Source organism: Sphaerodactylus townsendi, linkage group LG01 (genome assembly GCF_021028975.2).
Source record: "Sphaerodactylus townsendi isolate TG3544 linkage group LG01, MPM_Stown_v2.3, whole genome shotgun sequence".
NCBI classification, from domain to species: Eukaryota; Metazoa; Chordata; class Lepidosauria; order Squamata; family Sphaerodactylidae; genus Sphaerodactylus; species Sphaerodactylus townsendi.
In genome coordinates, this window is record NC_059425.1 from 95,680,372 (window position 1) to 95,702,450 (window position 22,079).

General features: G+C 39.8%; 1 protein-coding gene across 1 annotated transcript in view; it reads right to left on the reverse strand.

Moving 5' to 3' along the window:
* Positions 1–22,079, reverse strand: part of TULP4 (TUB like protein 4) — a 122,219-nt gene that overhangs the window by 81,231 nt on the left and 18,909 nt on the right. Inside the window, exon 2 of the mRNA XM_048488056.1 lies at positions 7,723–9,932. Coding sequence (XP_048344013.1) covers positions 7,723–7,974 — 252 coding nt within the window. The 5' untranslated portion in view covers positions 7,975–9,932. The remainder of the gene's footprint in view (positions 1–7,722; positions 9,933–22,079) is intronic.

Genomic DNA, 22,079 nt, shown 5'->3' on the forward strand with positions numbered 1-22,079 from the left:
TGAGAGACAGGATTTTAGGAAAACATGCAGATTTATCCTAGATGTACTTGAATAAATTTCCAAAAATGGTAGCCATTCTACAAGAATAAAAATGAAATTTTCATCTGGCCAAAAGCCATGAGATGACACAGTCATATTTCTCCAAGCTTCTCTGCAAATTCAGTCATTCATCCCGGAATGGTCCCTTTGTAATCTTCTTTCCATTTCATTTGTTCTTTAGTTTTCCCTACTACATTCCGGACTCAAATATCTCTTCATTCAACAAAATGCACACTTTCCTCTAACCCCCCCCCCCCCAAATAACCTCAATTTCATTCATTAGTACTCTCCACCTTCTTACCCAGACTTTCTATTGTTTTCTCTCTAGGGTTGCCCAATGTAGGGCCAACTATTACAACTGATCTCCAAGTGACAGACATCAGTTCCCTAGGGCCTAGAGAAAATGGCTGCTTTGGAGGATGAACTCTATCGGATTATATTCCACTGAGATACCTTCCATCCACAAACACCATCCTCCACAAGCTCCACCCCCGAATCTCCAGGTATTTCCCAGCCAAGAGTTTCCAACCCTATTCCCCCCTCCAAATGAGGCAGCAAAAGGGAGCAGAAGGCAGCTGAACAAAGAGCAAAATGAGAGATCTAAATTATTAACTGTGTGTGTGTTTTGAGGGCCTGTGTGTTTGTTTTTTGAGGGTTTGGGAGAGTTTTTGTTTATGTGTGTGTGGGCTGGGGTGGGGGAGGTTCTTTGTTTTTGGCCATGTGCTTTCCTTAGGCTTTTCAGAGGTGGGGCATCTGGTTGAGTCACCAGCTATATTTAACTGCCAGACAGTTCTTCTGAGCAATCTCTGAGAGGAAGTTTTATCAGTAAGAACCGATCTTTCGGGGGAATTAGAAGGTAAGACTTGATTGGAGGCAGAGGCTTCCGCTACTAGGTCTCAGCCCCTGGAGCTCAGTGAACAGGGGGTTGGCTAAACAGGCAAGGCTACAAACTCATTTTGTGGAGTTTAGTGTGGGACTTTTTGAAAGGGAGGCCAAGAGATCTGCTTCTGTACTATTTAAGATTACTAAATATGGATTGCCAGTCATCTGCAACAGTTGTGATATGTTTGTTTTTTTGCCAGAGGATGTGGGTAGCTACACCTGGTGGGTAGCTACACCTGGTTGCTCTTTTGAAAGAGAAGGTCCATCAACTATTTACTCTTCAGCTCATTAAGAAGAAAGAGTATTTCCTGGACAGAGTAAAGCAGATGCTACTGAGTGGGGAACACACCAGGAATCTCTTTGAGGAGGATGGCAGCTCTCAAACACAGCAGGAGGGCAATTGGAAGAATGTGACACATCAAAATAGAGGAACCAGGGAGCATTCTGTCAGTTTGAAGCAACAGAATCGATTTGAAGTTCTCTCCCATGTCAGTGAGGATAAGGAACACGCACATGAGCATCAGAGTTAGTTCTCAGAAAATGTGCAAGTGAAAGAAGGTTCAGCCCAGGGAATGGCGACTGCAAACCCCCAGAGACGACATGTAGTGGTGGTAGGGGACTCCCTGTTGAGGGAACAGAAGCAGTGATTTGCAGGTCTGACAAGACGTCTCAAGATGAGTGCTGTCTCCCTAGGGAAAATCCATGATGCCACAGAGAGGCTGAAAAGACTTGTCAAGCCCACTGACATTGTCCCTTCTGATCAACATGGGAACTAATTACACTGCAAAATGTAGCTTTTGGGACATCACAACGGACTGTGAGGCCCTGGGAAGGAAGCTGAAGGATCTAGATGCACAGGTTGTTATTTCATTTCTACTCCCAGTTGAGGGACATAGTCCAAGGAGGGAAAGAAGGATCTTGGGGGTGAACAACTGGCTTTGCAGGTCTGTGGTTTCATGAAGATGGTCTACTGGCAAGGGATGGGTTGCACCTCCTGGCTGTAGGTAGGAACATTTTTGCTAGGAGGCTCACAAACCTGATCAGGAGGGCTTTAAACTGAGCTATGTGGGGAAGGGAGACAGTATTCAAGCTGGCAGGAGTTAATCAACTGCTAGAGATAATAGTCTGAAGGTTATAGAGAGAAGTGAGCAAATAGTTCAAGAACCCAATAGTAGGAAGGGGAAAAACTTAAATAAGCAGACAGGGGAAATGAACCATGGTCTTACATATCTCTACACTAATGCACAGAGCATGAGAAATGAACAAGACGAAATAAAACTCTTAACATGGCATAGCAAATATGATATAACAGGAATCACTGAAACCTTGTGGGATGAATCTCATGATTGGAATGTAATGACTGACAGGTATAACCTATTTTAGAGAAATAGACCAACTAGGAAAGACGATGAGCAGCATTATCCATCAGGGATGATTACACCTGTGAACAGGTCCATGACTTAAATCCTAGAAGCCAGGTTAAGAGTATCTGTGTAAACATTTAGGGGGAAAGAAACAACAGTGATCTCATGGGGGGGGGGGGGTCTATTACAGACCCCCAAGCCAGACTGCACAGTTGAATGATGCCTTCCTAGAACAGATGACCAAACTTTCAGAATGGAGAGAAGTAGCAGTAATGGGAGATTTCAATTATTCTGATATTTTTGGGAGTCAAACTCTGCCAAAATTATAAGGTCCAATAGATTCCTCACTTGCCTTGCAGACAACTTCATGGTCCAGAAGATGTAAGAGGCAAAAAGGGGATCAGCTATTTTAGCTCTGCTCCTAACCAACAATGATGCCTGGTTAATGGGTGGAAGTGGTACAATCCTTAGATGGGAGTGGCCATGTTCTCCTAAGGTTTGTTACACAGTGGGAAAGGGATGTAAAGCATGTTCAGACACACATTCTAGACTTTCAGAAAGTTGACTGATTTCAGTAAATTTAGGAAACTACTGGGTGTGATCTTGTGGTTAAGAACACTAAAAGAGAAGGGAGTGCATGATGGATGAGAGTTTCTTAAAAGTGAGATCTTGAGGGCACAATTTCAAACAGTTCTAATGAGGAGGAAAAATTGGAAGTGTCTAAGGAAACCAGCATGGATGTCTGAAGACCTTTCAACTGAGCTAAGATTTAATAGGGACATGTACAAGAAATGGAAAAGGGGGGAAATCATCAAAGAGGAATTCAAACAAATAACCAGGATGTGTAGCAGTGGCATAGTGGTTAAGAGCAGGTGCATTCTCCTTGCCCTTCCCCCCTCACAACAAACACCCTGTGAGGTGGGTGGGGCTGAGAGAGCTCCGAAAAGCTGTGACTAGCCCAAGGTCACCAGCTGGCGTGTGTGGCAGTGCACAGGCTAATCTGAATTCCCCAGATAAGCCTCCACAGCTCAAGTGGCAGAGCGGGGAATCAAACCCGGTTCCTCCAGATTAGAATGCACCTCTCTATTCTGCACTGCTCAGACCTCACCTGGAATACAGAGTCCAGTTCTGGGCACCACAATTCAGGAAGGTGATTGACAAGCTGGAATGAGTCCAGAACAGGGCAACCAAAATGGTAAAAGGTCAGGAATCCATGCCTTCCTTGTAGGAGCTGGGTATGTTTAGTCTGGAGAAGAGAAGGTTAAGGGGTGACATGATAGCCATGTTTAGATATTTGAAGGGATGTCATGAAGAGGAATGAGCTTATTTTATGCTGCTCTAGAGACGAGGACAAGGAGTAATGGATTCAAGGGACAGGAAAAGAGATTCCATCTAAACATTAGGAAGAACTTCCTGATAGTAAGGGCTGTTTGACATTGGAATACACTGCCTCAGAATGTGGTGGAGTCTCCTTTTTTGGAGGTTTTTAAACAGAGGCTGGATGGCTATTTGTCAGGAGTGCTTTGTATTCCCGCATGGCAGCGGTTGGACTTGATGGCCCTTGTGGACTTTTCCAACTCTATGAAATCTAAGCCCAGACTTACATCCAGTCCCACACAATCTCCATTTCAGGGCTCAAACCTACACGATCACAGACTTCTGCAATAATGCTCTAAAAGGAAGGAGTAGGAAAAAGCTTCAGCTTTGGCCCCCAAGAGGGATGGAATAGATTAGAATTCAAGGAAAAGAAGTGAAGTAACCCTTGGTCATAGCTGGCTTTTGTCCACTTCTGGTATACAAATGCATAGGTTAGGGCTGCATCATGTCCACTTTGACTTAAGGAGATGCACTCCAGACATAATGAGAACTTAGCTTTTAAGAGAGTGACAGAAGGCACAGTATTAAAAAAAAAGTTGGAGAAGTGTGAGTCTTGATTTAGGAAAAAGAATCAACCATCTATTTAAAAGCTATCATTTGTCATTTATATGGCATCTAATTGTATCACATTTGTTACAGTCTTCAGCTTTTCCTAGCCACTACTCTGTGCATCACTATTTCCCATTTTTAAATAGGACTGGAAGAGAACTTAACTATGACAATCCACTGAATTAACGGATGAGCTGGGATTTTATGCCAGGTGTCCTGCAGGCAACTCATACCTTCTATCTGCTCTGATCCAGGGCTAGCACAAGATCACTTTTATGGCTGTTTTTTCTTCTCCAGTATAGCACGCCATAAATTAAGCTCATAAAACCTTTTATCCCTGTTAGGCTTAGCACAGTTCAGACTGAGAACAAAATATTATCCACCAAAATGCAATGGAAGACTGTTTCATGCCACACATTTGTATGTGAATTTATTTTTTAAAAAACTAGGGCCACTAGTAAGAATAAAACATTCCCCAGTTTCAGATGAGAACTAGTATTTAAATCTAATTACCCTGCAATAGAATTGGGGGGAGGGGGGATACAGGCACTGCTGTACTTTGGAGGTTGTTATATTCCATTGTTTATGGCTCCATGGGTCATTTAAGAATAGACAGGATCAGCCACTAATTCAGACATAGTCAGTAATCAAAGGATCTTCCATGGCAATGCTTAGACAGAAACAAATGCACAATCAGACCAACACAGGTTCCTACAAGTAGGTTTTAATAGCCTTTCTCCCACTGTAATTACACTACTCTGGCAAACAAAGTAGCACTTAATTTTCTCCTGCATTTCACAACCATATTCTAAAAGAGACCCCATGCCCACATTTTCCTGAAATTATAATCAATCATGAAAATTTACCTTACAAATATATTACTAAGATCTCCAATCCAGACACACACTCCCTTTTAAAAGTAAGTAAATGTGCTCAACAAAATCCTACGTTAAATGGTTACTCTATGAATACGAAGATTTTTGTAATGAAATACATATCACTGCTAAGACAACCGAATAGGCCAGTAAAGAAAAGACTCTATTTCCTTAAAGGAATCATCAAGAGGAACCCCCCAACATTAAACACAGTTAATTTTGTCAAACTTTAAACAGTCACTCTTTTGGTTAGCAAGAATTACCTTTAGATGACCGACAAGGAAAATGTTTGTAAAATGGGAAAAAATGGCTCTCTGTTTTCATTTAGGCTATCTATATGCCACAAATTATTAGTATATGGCATAGGTGTCAAACTCGCTGCCCTCCCATGATGGGAATTGTAGTCCATAACACCTGGAGGGCCGCGAGTTTGACACCTGTGGTATATGGTATGTGGAAGCTGATTGGCTAGTAAATATTTTTGTGAATAAGTTTACAGGGTTTCGGCGGGATGCCTTATAATAACCACATACAATAACCAACTAATAAATTCAATAAATAAAATCAATTAATTGATTGTGGCTTTATTGTGGTTTAAAATCTACTGTGTTTTTATTTGATATATGTGAAATGTTGGAAGCCACCCTAAGCCTTCCCCTAAGCGAGGGGAAGGGCAGCATATAAAACCATTAAACAAACAAGAAACAAAAGCAACGCTTTAAAATGTTTGGCTATAAAAGTCACAAACATCCTTTAAACATTTGAACATTGAGAGGCTTAAATCATTATAATGAAATCTTTACTAAAAAGAATCTTGTATTTTAGGCATTGCTTTGTGAAAGTAAAATCTCCCAGACCCCCTAATGATTCAGATATCAACCATGATTTTTTTTCCAGAACTGAAGGTGTGCAAGAAACTCTGGTTAATCTACCTGATGTAAGAAACAAATTCTGGTTTGTGAATAAACTCAGTTGGCTTCTCTCCTATCTCTGGCAAGGAAGATATCCAGTCAATGTTCCCTTCTCTGTGGCCACAAGCGATATTATTATTCAAGACACTGTGGTTCAGATGTTACAACCAACCAGAATTAAACAACTGGAGTAACAAATCAGCTATGAAACCCTAGTGTGAAATTCCAGGTTGGCATAAACCATAAAACAGGGTTTGTCGGACCATGCACATTCAGACATCACAACTAACTGGGGTTTTGACACACACACCCCACACACACATTCAGACATCACAACTAACTGGGGTTTTGACACCCCCCCCCCACATGGTTTCTACACTACAATTTATTTTATTTCAACCTCTGAATGCAATCTTAATGTGTTGAACTCCTTAAATCAGCTCTCTGACCTCTGACACAAAATGCAATAATAAAAGTTCTGCAATGAAGCTAGTCTCAAAAACTTTCCTATGTAAAACAGCAGAAGGGAACTATAAAAAGAATGTGTATCTTATGAACAATATAAGATGGCAGCTCATATTAGTTGAAACATATCAATTTAGGAGTGCAGGTTTTAATTAGAGGTTAAATTTTCCAATTGCCCTCCAGCTAAAAATCAGCCAAATTAATTCAGAACAGAGAGCCCTCAGCTCTTCATTAGATTCTTCTTTTCACTGTTTTGAGCATCAACTGTACACTTCCCTCCACGTTTACAGAGAGAAAACTCCTAAGGCAACTGCAGCTTCTGCTAATAAGCAGTAGAATACTATTATTCCAGCTTTCTATGATTCTATGATCCTTAGTCACTTTTAACATCCTGTGCCTTTAAACAAACATATCTGAAAAGATCAAAAGGGGCAGTTTTTCTACTAAGAAAAACATTGTTCAAGTATAACACCATTTTCCCACATCACTTCTCACTGAACCAGAGCATCTCATACAGCATGTTCAAGCACATAGCAAATTATCAGTATCACAATGGCTCAACTTTCTTCCCTCCAACATATCCCCCCCCCTCCCATTTCCAGGGTCTCTCCTTATCTGCATAGGGTTGGATGCATATAGGGTTGGATGCAGTGGTGGGATTCAAATAATTTAACAACCGGTTCCGGTGGTGGGGTTCAAATATTTTATTAACTGGTTGTTTACAAGCACCATTTTAACAACCAGTTCTGCTGAAATGGTGCAAACCTACTGATTCCCACCACTGGCTGGATCCAGTGATACCTGCAGTTCATGAACCAAGACTTCTCCCTTAAAGTAGCCAAACACTGCCATTTTGCAATGTAAAAACCACACAGTTCAGACCTGCATTCACTGGATTCTGCACACCTCTATACACAAGATGGCTGATGTCAAAAGAAGACTCTGGCTCAGCCAATCCCCCACCCTGTGTTATCAAATCATGAATAAGCTTTATGTTTCCCTCTGTAGGTGCCAAACAAGTTGTTACTAGACATAAATGTTTGTCTACCACTGGCATTTATCAAACCAGACAAGGGATGGCAAGAAACAAAAGAAAGTGGCAAGCTCACTCAGGAAGTAGTGTTCCAAGCCTTTCCCGCCATCAATTTATTTGGCATGCATAGTTTGACTTTTTTTTAAAGAAAAAGATTGTTCTGATGTTCTTACTGAAGTGAGAGCTAATTTTAAAAACACTCAACTCAGTGCATGCAAATTACTCACCTCACTGTTGTGGCCCCTTAAATTAAAGTTGATTCTCTGGGGGGTGTTCCTGTCTCTTCTACAGTGGCTGGAGGTGAAGGTAACCCCTACAACCCCCCTGCCATTGCCTGTTGCTAGCCAGCCTTCCTCATAATACCGCCTCCGGCACACAGGTTTCTCCTTCTCACTTTTAGGAACCCTGCCTTTCCACGAGAGGCAGAGGATGTTGGAATCGCTGCAGAGGACAGGCCCATGCTCCACTGCTGCAAACATGCTTTGCTGTATTTTTCCCTTTTGACATAGGAAAGTACTATGTCTAGTGCAGAAAATGTAAATCACTGTTTTGTTTTATTGACAAGACCAAAAGTTCAGACAAATCAGAATATGAGGAAGAGAAGGTCAGTTTTTATAAATATCCACCAAATGCATAGTGAAAAATTTCTCTATAAAAGATGATGACCGTTGACTAAGAAAATGTAATAATTAAAAAAACCAAAATAAATCAGGTTCATTTTGACTGAGCGTCAGCAGAGTGAGGGTACACTTATCCTTTGGAGAAACAGCTACTTCAAAAGAGGCGTTCAAAGAAACGGTGAGCCGTCTTTTTGCTCAATTTGATATAGTCATCGTACAGCCTGAGATTTCCAGTATAGCATTATGCAATTCCAGAGACAAAGGTTTGCAGATGTGTAGGTTTCAAGTAACTTAAGGCTTTAAAAAAGATTCCTCACACATACACATACAGGACATCCATTCATCTTTCCCCAAAGCTGCCCTCTGTCATATCTTCCCCACCAGATGAATTTCTGCTGCTAAAGCTGAACTAGATTGCATAAAGGGAAAAAGGCACACAGGCTGTGCGAGACCCCACAGACCAGAACTTTGTGCAGTTAACAACGTGCCAGGACAGATTGGAAAACCCTCTTCAAACTCCACGGCTCACTGTTCAACACCAGGGCCTTTGCAACCCAAAGGCAGCCCCACTTCCTTTGCAGTTGGTGGCTCCCCCACCATTTCCACTGGATGTTCAGTTTATCACCTGGCTGCTTTCTCACTGCTTGCTGCCACTCATGAACACAAAAGAACCTTTTCATTGAACGGAACTTTTAAAAAATTGCTCTGAAGGTTTTTAAGTAGGCACGTTCACCCGTGAACCTTGAAGTCTCTTCCAAAACATTGGCCTGTTTCAAGCTTTTGGCTTTTCCCTTTTTTCCGCTGGAATTCCCTTTTCATCCTCTTGTAAAAACAAGTGCCAGACCTAAATGCACATCACAGTCGCAATATTTTGTAGATCTTGTAGGATTCAAGAAAGAACAGAAAATCGCCAATTAAAAATTGACAGGTAGCTGCACAGAAAATCCAACTTCTCAATCCTTCTACTGTTTTCTTTCATGTCTCCTTCACTTGTTTTGTAAACTCATTCCTTATTGGTGTTTATTAGAGTATAGATTCATAATTTGAACCTCCACATTGCCAGCTTTGAACTTGTTTCTTCTTAAGTGTTTCAAATGCTTTGAGTAAAATTTTCTATGTCAAATTATTAGTATTTGTACCGTGTTACAACGAACAACCAAAAAGGAGGAAAATTAGCAAATTCAATTGGAAAACACAGGGCATTTGCAAAAGTTCAGCTTTCAGATCTGATCCATTGTGCCCAAATCACTTTCTCCCAGTCATTGCCATGCAATTAATTTTTCAGTATTCCTAGGCAAGCTTATTCAATGTAACTGAATTCTTTAGAGTTTAATGCAAAGAAGCACCAAAGACTTGTCATTATTCCTCTTTTAAGATTAAAATACCAATCTCCTCTCCACTCCAGACGGTTATGTTTCAGTTATACTTTCATGGAGGTATTTGTGTCGTTTATTCTGCGTGGAAGCCGTTTTTCTTCTTACATGTCTTGTAAAGTTTTTCCACCTGCCTCAGACTGAGTGGAAAGCTGATTACTAGTAACAGATGGTATTCCATGGGCTTTTGGTCCTTGTGCTGAGAAGTTGCTCCATCAAGTGCCTGAATTGTATTTTCATCAATTGCAAAAATAAAAATTTAAAAATCTCTAAAATATGGAACTGTCAGTCTGTGCGGTTGCAGGACTGTGTTTGTGTATATTCACATACATAAGGTATGCGCAGGCTCCCTCTCAACTTGGCAATTCAAGCTGAAACTGCCTGCTCAGTTCGAGCTACAGCCATCTGTCACTCAAAGTGGAGACTCCCTGGATGCTTCCAATTCTGTAAAACAAAAATTAAAAAGTTATATTTATACACAGTGGAGAAGCTGGGCTGCATAGCTATTTCATTTAGAGAATATGAAAGGCTAACTAGGACAGCAATTCTCTTTCAGTACGCAGTACAGACAGCAAACTCTAATTCTATTGCTTCCCACTAATCCAATTTTTTTCAAAATATTTTCCAAAAGCTCCATACATTCAACACTTATGCAAAAAAGCCAGATTTAGTGTGGTAAAGGTAACACCAGGAGGAACAACTTTATTTTAGCCTTGATTAACATTCACACGAACAAAACTAAAATGATACTGGATCGCTCTTATAACCATAGAGAAAACTGAAAACAATGGACAGAATTGCTTTAATGAAAAGACAAGTGCAGTGAGCACAGGTTCCAGATAATGCATGAGAGCGGGCCAGGAGTCTCCAGAAATGTGTAAGCGGGCTATCAACCTTGCAACAGTGGATTTTGGGATCAATACAAAAGTAATAGAGAGGACCAAAGATAATTTCTTTAGACAGCAGCACGCATTAAGACAAAATTTAGCTGCTAACATCCTCGTGACAAAATGTTTCTGAGCACTGAAGAGCCAACTTATTAGCTGCAAAAGAATTAAATATCTTTTTTTCCACATAATTCAAACATAAGCACTCAATTCCATAAAATCTAAATAGGATACTCTCTACTTATAGTACCACTTGTTTACACTATACATTTTTTTTCATAATAGTAAATAAATTCATCCAAATATGCCTGGAATTAGAAAAGTATTTCCATCAGTAATACTCAAAACATTCATAGAAGTTTAATATGAATGGGGGGAAACAGCCAAAAAGTAGGAGTGTTTTTCTGCAATTGAAGCTGGAAAAATAATCCCTGAGAATCTCCATTTAACAGACTGAAAGAAAATTGATACAGATTAAACAAAGGAGACATGGCCATCACATCATTTGACAGATGACATGCAAGACCCACCCTGACCTCTTGCCTAATAAGTCTGTATAACTTTCATTAGAAGAAGAAGCATAGCACAAGGCATCTTCTTTGTTCCTCTGAAGAATGCTATGTGTATGAATGATCATGCACAGATGGAGTGATTAGACACTACATTATGTAAACTTTTTAATTTCTGTTTCCTTCCATCCACAATACAGAGGTCTGCTTAACTCTTCTAAAAGGAATCATAGCAGAATCTTAGCCAGAAGATTAAAAACAAGTAGGCTAGTATTTATTCACTTTTCTAGCGTTAAAGAGTTCACTAGCTCTTTAAGATTATGTAGAAGATGACAGTCCTCGAAGAACTGCTAATCAGTTTTGAGATCAGCTTTCACAATTATGAGTTAATGTAGAGAGCCAGAGTTAGTGTAGTTTTCACAACTATGGTGTAGAGAGCCTACATGGCACAGTAGTTAAGAGTGGCAGACTCTAATCTGTAGAACAGGGTTTGATTCTCCTTTCCTCCACATGAGTGGCAGACTCTAATATGGGTGACCTTGGGCTGCTGGGTGACCTTAAGCAAGTTACAGTTCTATCAGAATTCTCAGACCTACCTACCTCACAAGGTGCCTGTTGTGAGGAGAGGAAGGGAAGGAGTTTATAAGCTGCTTTCAGACTCCTTTCAGTTGAGAAAAGTGGGGTATAAATTCAATCTCTTCTTCTGTTAAGATCCAAACAGCCTTTCTACTGTTTGGAAAAAAGCTATGCTATAAACCATGAGATGGGCATGGACAAAAGCAATGTGGAATGTGGACTATATTAATGAGGTTAATTGGGTACGGTTGCAAGAAAAGATGGGTTGGATCCAAGTCTACGCCTCCTTTAAAGATAGCCCAAGCAAAGGGCAACAAAAATCAGTGCCATGTATGCCTTTGCACAATGTACAACTAGTACGTCTCCTATTATCTCTCAATTAGCCACCACATTGTCCATATGCTAAACACAACAGTTTAATTTTCAAATAAGTTCAAAGTTTAATTTGCAAAAATAAGACAAAACTGCAAATAACTTCAGATTCTCCAGTTCCCAACACATGACCTGAAACATGCCATAGGGAATGATGAGGAGGATGGGAATTTGTACATCTAATTTTCAGCAACAAAGAGGCTTAGAGAGAGCTGGATATCTAGGATAATAAGGGGACTGTGAGTCAGAGCAGAAAAGTTGGCTGTGTTTGAATAGTTGTACAACCTAACCAGGAGAGCCCTATGTATGCTGTCCTGAACTCCTTGGAGGAAAACTGTGTTAAATATGCGATATGTAGAAAGGTAGATAAATGAATATGTAGGAGCAGAACTGGCAACACAATGTTTTGTAATAGTCACAGAACCATCATTCAATAAGATGGAGGATGAGGGAGTGTTAATCTTGCCTCTTTTGTGGCAAATTTATTGTTCAATTTTCAAATACTCTACAGGAGGCAATATTTAACTAATACATTTTAATTGGAAAATGGTTTTCAAAACTTCTTGAGGGGTTTTTTGGGTGGGGGTATATTTGCACAGAGCAGACATTGTGATTTCTTTGAGATTTGTGCATAGATCTGAAAGGTTCCCATGCTACTGCTGCCCCTCCCTAGAAAGGCAGTGCAGATATCTTAGACTACTAACAGACTGGGCTTGATGGTCTAGAATTTTTAAGATACTCAACAGATGACTTCAAAACTATGTTATGTAACTGACATTCATTACTGCATCACCCCAAACTCCAAAGTGAATATCCATAAATGAACACAGATACATTTATTAACAGTGCCTCTCAGGTTTCTTGTCTCTACAATTTCCCTGCCAAGTGAAAAGCTGGCAAAAAAGTTATAGACATTGTTTTTGGTATAACACAAGAACCCACAGTGCTTACAAATTATCAGCAGCTGGCTGCCACTGTTTAGAGGAATCCCACACAGTCATTTTTTGACATCAACTATCAATCTAATGACTGATCTCCACTAAAGATTCCTGGCTTTGGGTTTGTCTCTGGGAGGGGGAAAAGGGTAGACATAGATTCTACACATCTGCTTTTATGGTTTACTCAGTGACTTCTTCATTATTCCTCCTGTCAGCCAACAAGTCACTCTAGTAGATAAAAAGGAAGCAGAGGATGCTTGTGTGCTGTTTCCTGGCACTCACCGACTACTGGCAGTCTAAAAAATCATAATTTATTTTTGAGATGGGGACAATCCACCTGCCACTGAAAATTATCAGAAAATCTCATATCTGACGCATCAGGATTGTGCCCAGAAATTAATGGACTTTTAATATGTGACAGAAGATAGTATTTTCCCATGCAATTTAATATATTTTAAACTATAATACTCAATGCACTGGTTTGAAAAAAGTTCTGTTAAACAAATGAGGATTTCTTTCAAATGTGTGTATTTAAAGTTGAAACATTAGGTTCCTTCCAAAAGAAGTTAATATTACAGGAAATAATTAAAAAGCATACTGCTTCCCACATATCCTTTACCCTCAATATACTCAATGGAACCAACAGTCAGTCCTGATTAATCCCTGTTCTCACAGAATGTTGGTAATAATGCACTCAGCTAGTTGGTTTGATAAAAGACAAATTTTACCTTGAGAAATTAAAAACAAAACAATTAAACATTTAAATAATGAATGTAGATAATTCTATACAGCCAAATAACAAAATTGCAAATGATAAAACCATCACATAAAACCCATAAAATTAGCATCATCAGAGAAACCCAACAGATTAGAGGCTAGTATTACAAATAACCCGAAAGACCTAGATTAAAAGCTTGGCAGAAAATCTTTACTTGCCTTTTAAAACAGACTATACATACAGCTTACATTAACCTCAACACTAGAGTCTATTCCAAGTGGATTGAAGCATAAGGTACACTGGTGATGGCATTTTGACCCAATCCAAATTGACAGGAAGTAAAAAGATATGCCTGGGAGAAAACACTCACTTTGGTAGCCTTAACTGTTTGGTGCTTACAAGAGTTACAACCAGCACCTTGACTGGGTTCACAAACAAGTAGAAGTCAATAAAGTTGTATGAGCACTAGCAGGAGTCCCTCTTGCTCACACCCTTACAAGTGGGGAAAGCACTGAAATTTCTGGATCACTTTTAAGGCAGCTCCATATACAGCACATTACATTCTAATTTGAAAATAATGAAGGGATGGATGGTAGCAGCTAAATATCTATGTTCCAGTAGCAGAAAGAGTTGACAAACTAGCTGAAGCGGCTAAAAGGTAATCCTATACTATACTATATGAGATTCAAGAATGAGAGCAAGAAGCACCCCCAAACTCAGGAAACCATAACCTGAACAGGCATTGTCTCAGCCCATCATATTACCTCACCATCACCATTTCTATATTGTCTAGATTGGGCTTCAGTTCATCCATCCTCATTCAATTCACAATGATCTCCAGCCTCTGATTCAGAATATAAGATAATCACCTTAACTAGATGGAAAGGAGACACAGAATTAGGTGATGATAATGTACTCTAAAAATGCACTCTAAGGATGCCACTGTAATCCAGTTCTCTAGATGACCTCTTCCAGTAACTTCATATAAATATCTAACACCAAAGCAACAAATTTGAACCCTACGGCAAACCATAGGGTAATTCCCACAAAGATAAAGAGTATGTCCCATACAACATCAGTGTTTGAGATCTGCTCCTCACAAAGGACACTGCGAAACAACATCCATAGACCCACATTCCTCCAAGATGTCCCAGAAGGATATAATGGTTGTGGCTTCCATGTAACACATAAAGTGTTCTTGCAGAGAACTAGTCAGATGGGGTAATTAGAATTAGAATCACAGAACTGGAAGGAATCTTGTAGACCAGGGGTAGGGAACCTGCGGCTCTCCAGATGTTCAGGAACTACAATTCCCATCAGCCCCTGCCAGCATGGTCAATTGGCCATGCTGACAGAACTGCTAGGGTGTAGTTCCTGAACATCTGGAAGCTTGCGGAGTTATGGGCTGCTGGGTAGAATCTTGGGTACTATGCTCACCCCACCCCACGAAGGAAATTAAAAAACTAGAGAATCTCTGACACTTAGCTATCCAGCCTGATCTTGAAAAGCAGCAACAAAGAGCCCATCTCTACACTTTAAGTAACTGGCTCCACTATTAAACCACTAATACAGTTAGGAAGTTTCTAACAGTAATTCTAATTTAGAATTATCCACAAAAATTCTACCATATTAGCAACATTAAGTCTCAGCTCCACAATTTTTCCCAGGGAAATCTGAGCAATGGCCTTTCCTGCAATTACAGAGCAATCTCTTCCCCCTCAGGATCACTCCATCAATTGCAAATCGCTTCAAAAGCCTGAAGCAATTCTGTGTGGTTCCTAATTATCTAATATTTGCCTACCACTGTTTCATGTTTCTCTTACAAACAGGCATTCAAATATCTTCCTTAAAAACTGCAATACAAAGCAATCTTGCATCTGGAAGAGACATTTCAGGTTTGGAAGAAAGGAAGGAGAAAATATCAGGTTTTCAAAACCTGGGGTATGTAGAAATGTTCACAATACCAGTGTGATCATCTGATTCAAATGTGTTTCCACAGAAACTGAACACTCATTTGTGGTAAATTGTTACATAGAACAAGGTTACCTTAAACAAAAAAAATACTAGATCTTTTGCAGAATTGTCTGTAATTGTATCTTCAAACTGGCTTGTTTATTTGTCACATTTAAATATGACTGAACCCCTCTGAGCTCACCTTAAAAATCATGTTAGGAAAAGCAAACTATTTGCTCAAAGAGGTCAATAAATACCATACCTTGAGTCACTGGAGCCCAATTTCAAGCTCAGAAAGCTTCTCCTCCCTGCCCCACCCCCTAAAATGCTTCTGGCTAATGTGGATGCAAGGACAAAGGGGGCAGCAGTTGGTCAGGCAAACAAGAAACTGCCCAGGGATCAAGCTGATAGGAGGTAAAGAGCCTCACCCTATACCAGGGATCAAGCTGACAGGAGGTAAAGGGCATCTCACCCTACACCCCCTTCCCCAGCATCTTAGTGAATTCTGGGAAATGTAGTGCTCAGGGCACTGACAAAACACTGTCAAAGGGATCTGAGAACACACAAGAAGGGAAAGGACATATATTCTTTTTCTTCCCATTCTTGGTGGTGCTGCAAGGTTCACCTTTGAAGATGACCTTTATGAGAAACTAAGGGTAATATTGACAAGCACATAAAATGAGTTTGGCATTATATATAGTTTGGTACCCTTTGTATGAAAGACTCTTTGTTTTGTTTACCCACCCAACTCGTTTATGAGGTTGTTTAGACTCAGGAAGAGGCTTACCACAAAATGGTAACAGCAGATGTCTAAGCCTGAGTTTCCTTAGATTCAAACCTAACATTCATCAGACCAGCTTTCTTATGTCCACCATTTATCAACACATGTGGACATAAGCTCCCTGCTGTGCACTGTATTCTCTTCAGAGATGGAAGTAGTAACTCATCCAAAAAAAGTATTAAGTAGGAATGGAAATGGACACAAGAGCATAAACTAGAACATTTTGAAGAGCCTCTAGTAGAAGAAGTTAACTGTCCACACATTTCCTATGGACTGCCCATTTTGCATGACTGATTCATTGAGGATGCCTCCGTGCCACAACTCTGTGCATCTTTAAAACAGGTGTATCAAAAAAAGCTGTCCGCTACCCTTCTTTCCTCAAAAAAAAAAATGAAAATTGTATTGAGACTGTGTGGTCCCAAAATAATAACAAAAAATGTCTGTTTAAAATGTATTTGACTTGATGCCATATATAACTGAACAAAATTAATAAGTTTATTTGCTTTGTATTCTCACTTGGGTGTTGCTAAGCCTTATAAGGCTGGCTGTATAAAGGGTTATCTCATATACTGTTAATGAGAATAATGGTTTATGAGTTGTTGCGTTTTGCGTAAAAACTGCTGCTGTGCTTTAGCCTTTTAAAGGGGCAGTAACCTATTAATTTTGTTCAATCATTTTTAAACAGACACTTTTTGTTATGCTTTTGGGGTTAATTACCATACAGCCTCAACACAATTTTCATTTTTTTTTACTAGTGCAGCCATCATGTTGCCATTTTTTTCTTGCTTATTTTTTTAGAAACCAGGAAGACACTGTTACCTTCCCCCCACCCCCACCGCTCCCCCCCTTGGTCACCAGTCTGTTTTTAACATTTGTATGGTAATCAGTCACCTTCCTCTTTAGAAAGTTATTCTTAAAAGTAGAGAGGATAGGGCATTTCCAGAGAAGGTCAAGGTTTACCTTCCCTGTCCTTCACTTGCCAGTGTGACTACATGTGCTGCTTTTTGTGCCTGCTGTCACAAATATAGAAAGACCAGAACAGAAATTTACCAGGAAAAGGAGGGGTGATATGGAAAAGTCAGACAAAAGGAAAATGGGCACATTAAGTACCCAGGTTAACATACACATGGCCTGAAGCCTGATGGGCACTCGACAGACAGTAGATCCATCTCAGCCTTCATTTTCAAGGCTTTTTATTGTCAAACAAGCTGTTGGAAAGACAGAATACTTTTTGTCTAAACAAATTAAAAATGCTGTTAATTACTACTCCTGATAGGGAACTTCTCCTTCATTTGCCTAGGATGCACTGATCCTATAACATATTAAGAAATCCACTTTCTTTTTCTTGTGAATTGGAGGGAACTGTGAGTCACACTCACATCCATTCAGCAGGAGTTCCATGCATCAGTGGCTGACATTTCAGGACTCAGTCTTGGAGATGATGTGTATGTGTTATTTACTCTACAGCCTCAGTCAGAGGTATCCCCCATCAGCAAGCTATTCTGGATTATGGAAGTGCTGCTCACCAGTCTCACATAATTCTTCTTATAAGTCATCTTGTACCTTTAAAATTCAGTGTTACGAGAAACCCTCGGTACCTTGAAAGGATCAATACATTCCCAGAACTTTATTCAAGTACTACAAATAAATGCAAACCAAACAATACCTTAGGGGTGAAGCTTTCACAAAAAGGATGCTAAGGTGTCTTATTCCTATTGATTTTTCTAAAGACTTCAGAATGCCTGTTCCCAAGAAAGTTGAACCACTCATTCAAAAAACAAACCAGGACTTGCAATTTGTCAACCAGTTTACATTAAAGTTAAATTCTCCACTTTTAAAAGTTTGATTCATCCCTTTTAAAATATGGATTTTAAAAGAATTGTAGGTTTTGATTCTGGCTATGTGTGTATGTTTTTAATTGGATATTACATTTTTATTGTTCAGACAGTGATTTTTCAATACTGTTGCAGGTCATCTCATGGGAATTAGGCACCAAATGATGGAAGGAAAATATTTTTATTAATAAATATTTAATGCTGGATGCCTGATAAAGAATACTATTGTGTTACAGGAGTCTTGAAAAACAATTATTCACTGTTTGAAGAAGGAAAAAACCCTCAAAAACACACAGAGAGAGAGGTTAACTCAAGTGAAGGCAAGATCAAATGGCAAGAATGCTTCTATATAAGAAAGGAAGAGTGGGTGATAGAACTTAAGATAGAAAAACAAAGCACTTCGAAATGATCAGCATCAAGCCACAAATGTAATTTATAACAATTCATAACAACATTCAAAAAAGGTGGCATAAAATAATATGAAAGATGTCAGGAGTCCCAGCTTTGGTCACAATGCACATGTTCTGAAAAACAGAAGTTCTGACCATATTGAAATGGTGTTGCAAACTTTGATTAACCATTCTGTGCAATTTATTAAATAAACTTTTGACAGACAGTGAAATCTGTGCAGAGTTATACCCTTCTAAACCCATTAACTTCAAGGATGCAATTCTGCTTAGGATTGTACTGTAAGTTTCTCTTACCGGCCATAACCCTGTCAGCAGTTCTCTCTCTAACAGGAATGCCAATTGCCTACAGAAAAAGATCCATTTAATGGAGGCTTAGTGGAACATCATAAGCCTCTATTAAACAGACACACATTTCTCTAGGCCCACTGGCAACCCTGCTATCTGACCAGATGGTAGAAAGAAGGACACACACAAGAATTAGAAACGGAATGCCACTTTTCAGCAGTGGTTAATTGGTCTGGGTGGGAGGGAATTATATTGGACTGTGTTAAGATGGGGATAAGGGAAGGACTAAGAACATAAGAACATAAGAACATAAGACTCCAATAGAACCTGCCCTGACGATTACAAAAATCCTACTAGGGTCTCTACATCTTCACCTCCGTTCCTTTTCCAGGGCCACCTTCTTAAATATCTGGCTCTGGGAGGAAGAGAGAGCAACTGATGTCTACTTCAGTCTCTAGTAAAAGGAAGAGCCCTTCTACGCTAGCTGAAAAACAGTTCTGAATACTACGCTACAGGATCGTTCTCAGTAACAGCAATCTCATCTGCCCCAAGCATATTATTATAAATGCAGGTTAAAATTATTCAGCACAGATGTTAGATTAAGATTTTCAACATGGATAGGAAGCAATCCTGGTTTTAGGTAATCAACTCCTAGTGCCAGGGCACCAACACTCCAGCCTTTTCATGGTTCATCTAATCAACCCCTCTAACCTATATGTCCTGATCTCAGATGCCGATTATGTTTATTAACATTCCTGGAGCATGAAAGTGCCTTCTCCTCTTTTGTCAATCATGCATTTCATATCAATGTAAGTATTAAGAATCCTTGGCAGCATAAAGATGAATTCACAACACAGAATATTATACCCATAATTTCTGTGGTGTTTTCAGCAGTAACATCTACATGTAATAAAAAGACAGCCTGCTCCACTTAGATGTGTAAAAAAATATATCAAAGGTTCACAAAATGACATGTGGGCTTTATCTGTCTTTACTAGTAAGATTGCAAATAATATTGAATAGCAACTACCTGACCAAATCTCAGTTTTAGTTAATGGAGAATTACAGTTTTTCCCTTGCCGGCACCCAAGGCCAGGCCCAACTGCATGGCCAGGAGACCTCTCCCTTGCTGGGGGATCATGCCGGCATGCGCGGCCGGGCCCAGCCATGCAGCAGGAAGGCCTCTCCCCAGCCGGGAAATTGTGCCAGCGTTGTCTGGCTGCGCCTGCAAAGGGGGTGCTCTGGGCTCCTGCCTTCCCCAGCCTCCCTGCTGATGGGGAAGGCAGGAGCTGGTCTGCCCCTGTGGAGCCTGCCTGGGCTGCCCGCCAGAGCTGCCGCCGTAAGTGGGGCGCGGGAGGGGTTCACTTGACCAGGTGTTGCCCCTGGGCGCCATTTCTCCCAATACACCTCTGATTACAATGATTCTTAGAAATGAGAAGCACAGTTATTTTACACTTACACTGACCATCATCTGCAAATGATAATCCTGCTTCAGTGGCATTAAGAAAGCAGCTCTGTTTCTTTCTTTGAAGAAAGTACTCCATGTTGTTCACTGCTGTCCAATTTACTCTGTCAATTTCCTCTGCATTACTGGCCAACAATTAATTGTGCCATCACTGGCCCCACACAGATGGGGACATGAAAAGCTCCTAATGGATTTCTTTAAAAATAGGGGGAACTACCATTAAGGATTAATATATCCAGCATATTAAGCTTTTCTAAAATGTTAAAACACAACTGACAATGAAACAAGATTGTTTCAAAAAAATCTCAAAGTGTAAACAACGAAGTACAGAGCTCTTGCTTAATTATAATGAAGCTGCCAGTGCAGTACTTGGCATTTAGCATATTTGATGTTTGTTTCTCAGAAACCTAGTTGGAGGAAGTTTAAAGTGAAAGAAGTACTACTGTATATGTTAAATTAATTTTTGTTAGAATTTTCATCACACCCCACTATTATGCTAAAGTTTTAGGAATTCATTTAGAACTAAGAGTAATTGTTTTGCCATTCATTAAACAGTCAAGAAATCTTACTTCAACTGAAAACTGAGCAAACAAGGGCAATCTTCTATAAGTGAATGGTAAAATACTATTAAAAACCCAAGCCATAACAGTGGTCCAGATACTTCTGAATCTTGATGTACTATGAAAGTGTCAACTTATCACAGCAGCTGGGTGTTGTGGATCTTCCATGCTATGTGGCATGTTTTGCACATATCTATGGCTGGAATCTTCAAAGGCATATCACCATAAGATGTGTTTATTTTGTAGCATAGTGTGGAGCGATTGTGTGGAGGACTATATGTTTTGCCCACCTCACAGGGAGGAGTAGGGATGAGGCACATTATCAAGTAACATCTTTACAGTTTGGTGAGCTAATCAATCATCAGAAAAAACCCCTCAATGATCTATTCAGAAAGAGAGGCCAGAATTATTATGAATAGCTGCGACAAACTATTTCCCTTTCAGTATGTTTATCCATGATGACAAAAATAGAAAACCTTCAACTTGTGAGCCATATGTACACTACCCTGCAATTTTCTCCAAGTATCATTCTACGTGTATAATTTGCACGGGCATATTTGAGCTCCCAGGGAATAAAAGGATGAGGACAAGAACACAACATGTGTATAGGGAGGAAACAAAGCAGAATCTTGCATGCTGGCTATTGAGAACAGAGACCATTCATAACATGTAATGTGAGCTCTGGTAGCATGTGACTGGGACATGGAGTGCAGAACAGTGTGACCAATAAATCTAGGATAAAAGTTGGATTGTACCAATGGTCAAAGCATTATTAATTCACTCGCCTAAATTAATTTTATTTTACATATTCATCTATACCCCACATTTTCACCAAAGAATCTTGCACTGTTCTCCTCTCCTCAATTCAGTTGCATTATTGTCCTGCTTTGAACCTTGCTGGATGGGCTACATACAGTCTGATGGGTCACAAGCTCTACAGGCCTGTTGCAGTAATATATCTAGCTATAAACAGCCTCCTTGAATATAATGCATAAGTGAATGGAAAAGATTCATGTGGGGGTACTTCCAGCCAACCAAAAGGAAAGGTTTTTTGTTTTTTTGTTTTTCAATAACACCTCACTAGCACTAGGAATCGTCGGAACTAATTGTCCATTATCTGAATCCAACACACAAATACTCTGTGTCCTCAAATTTTGACGTTTAAATGCTCCTCAGTCTCCCCATCCTCACTTTAATTCTGATCCCAGCAGAAATGGAAATAACGAGGGGGAAATGCAGCTTTCTAAGGAGAGGGTACTGAGAATGGGTGAAGCAGAAATTACAGACGCCAGAAAGCATGTG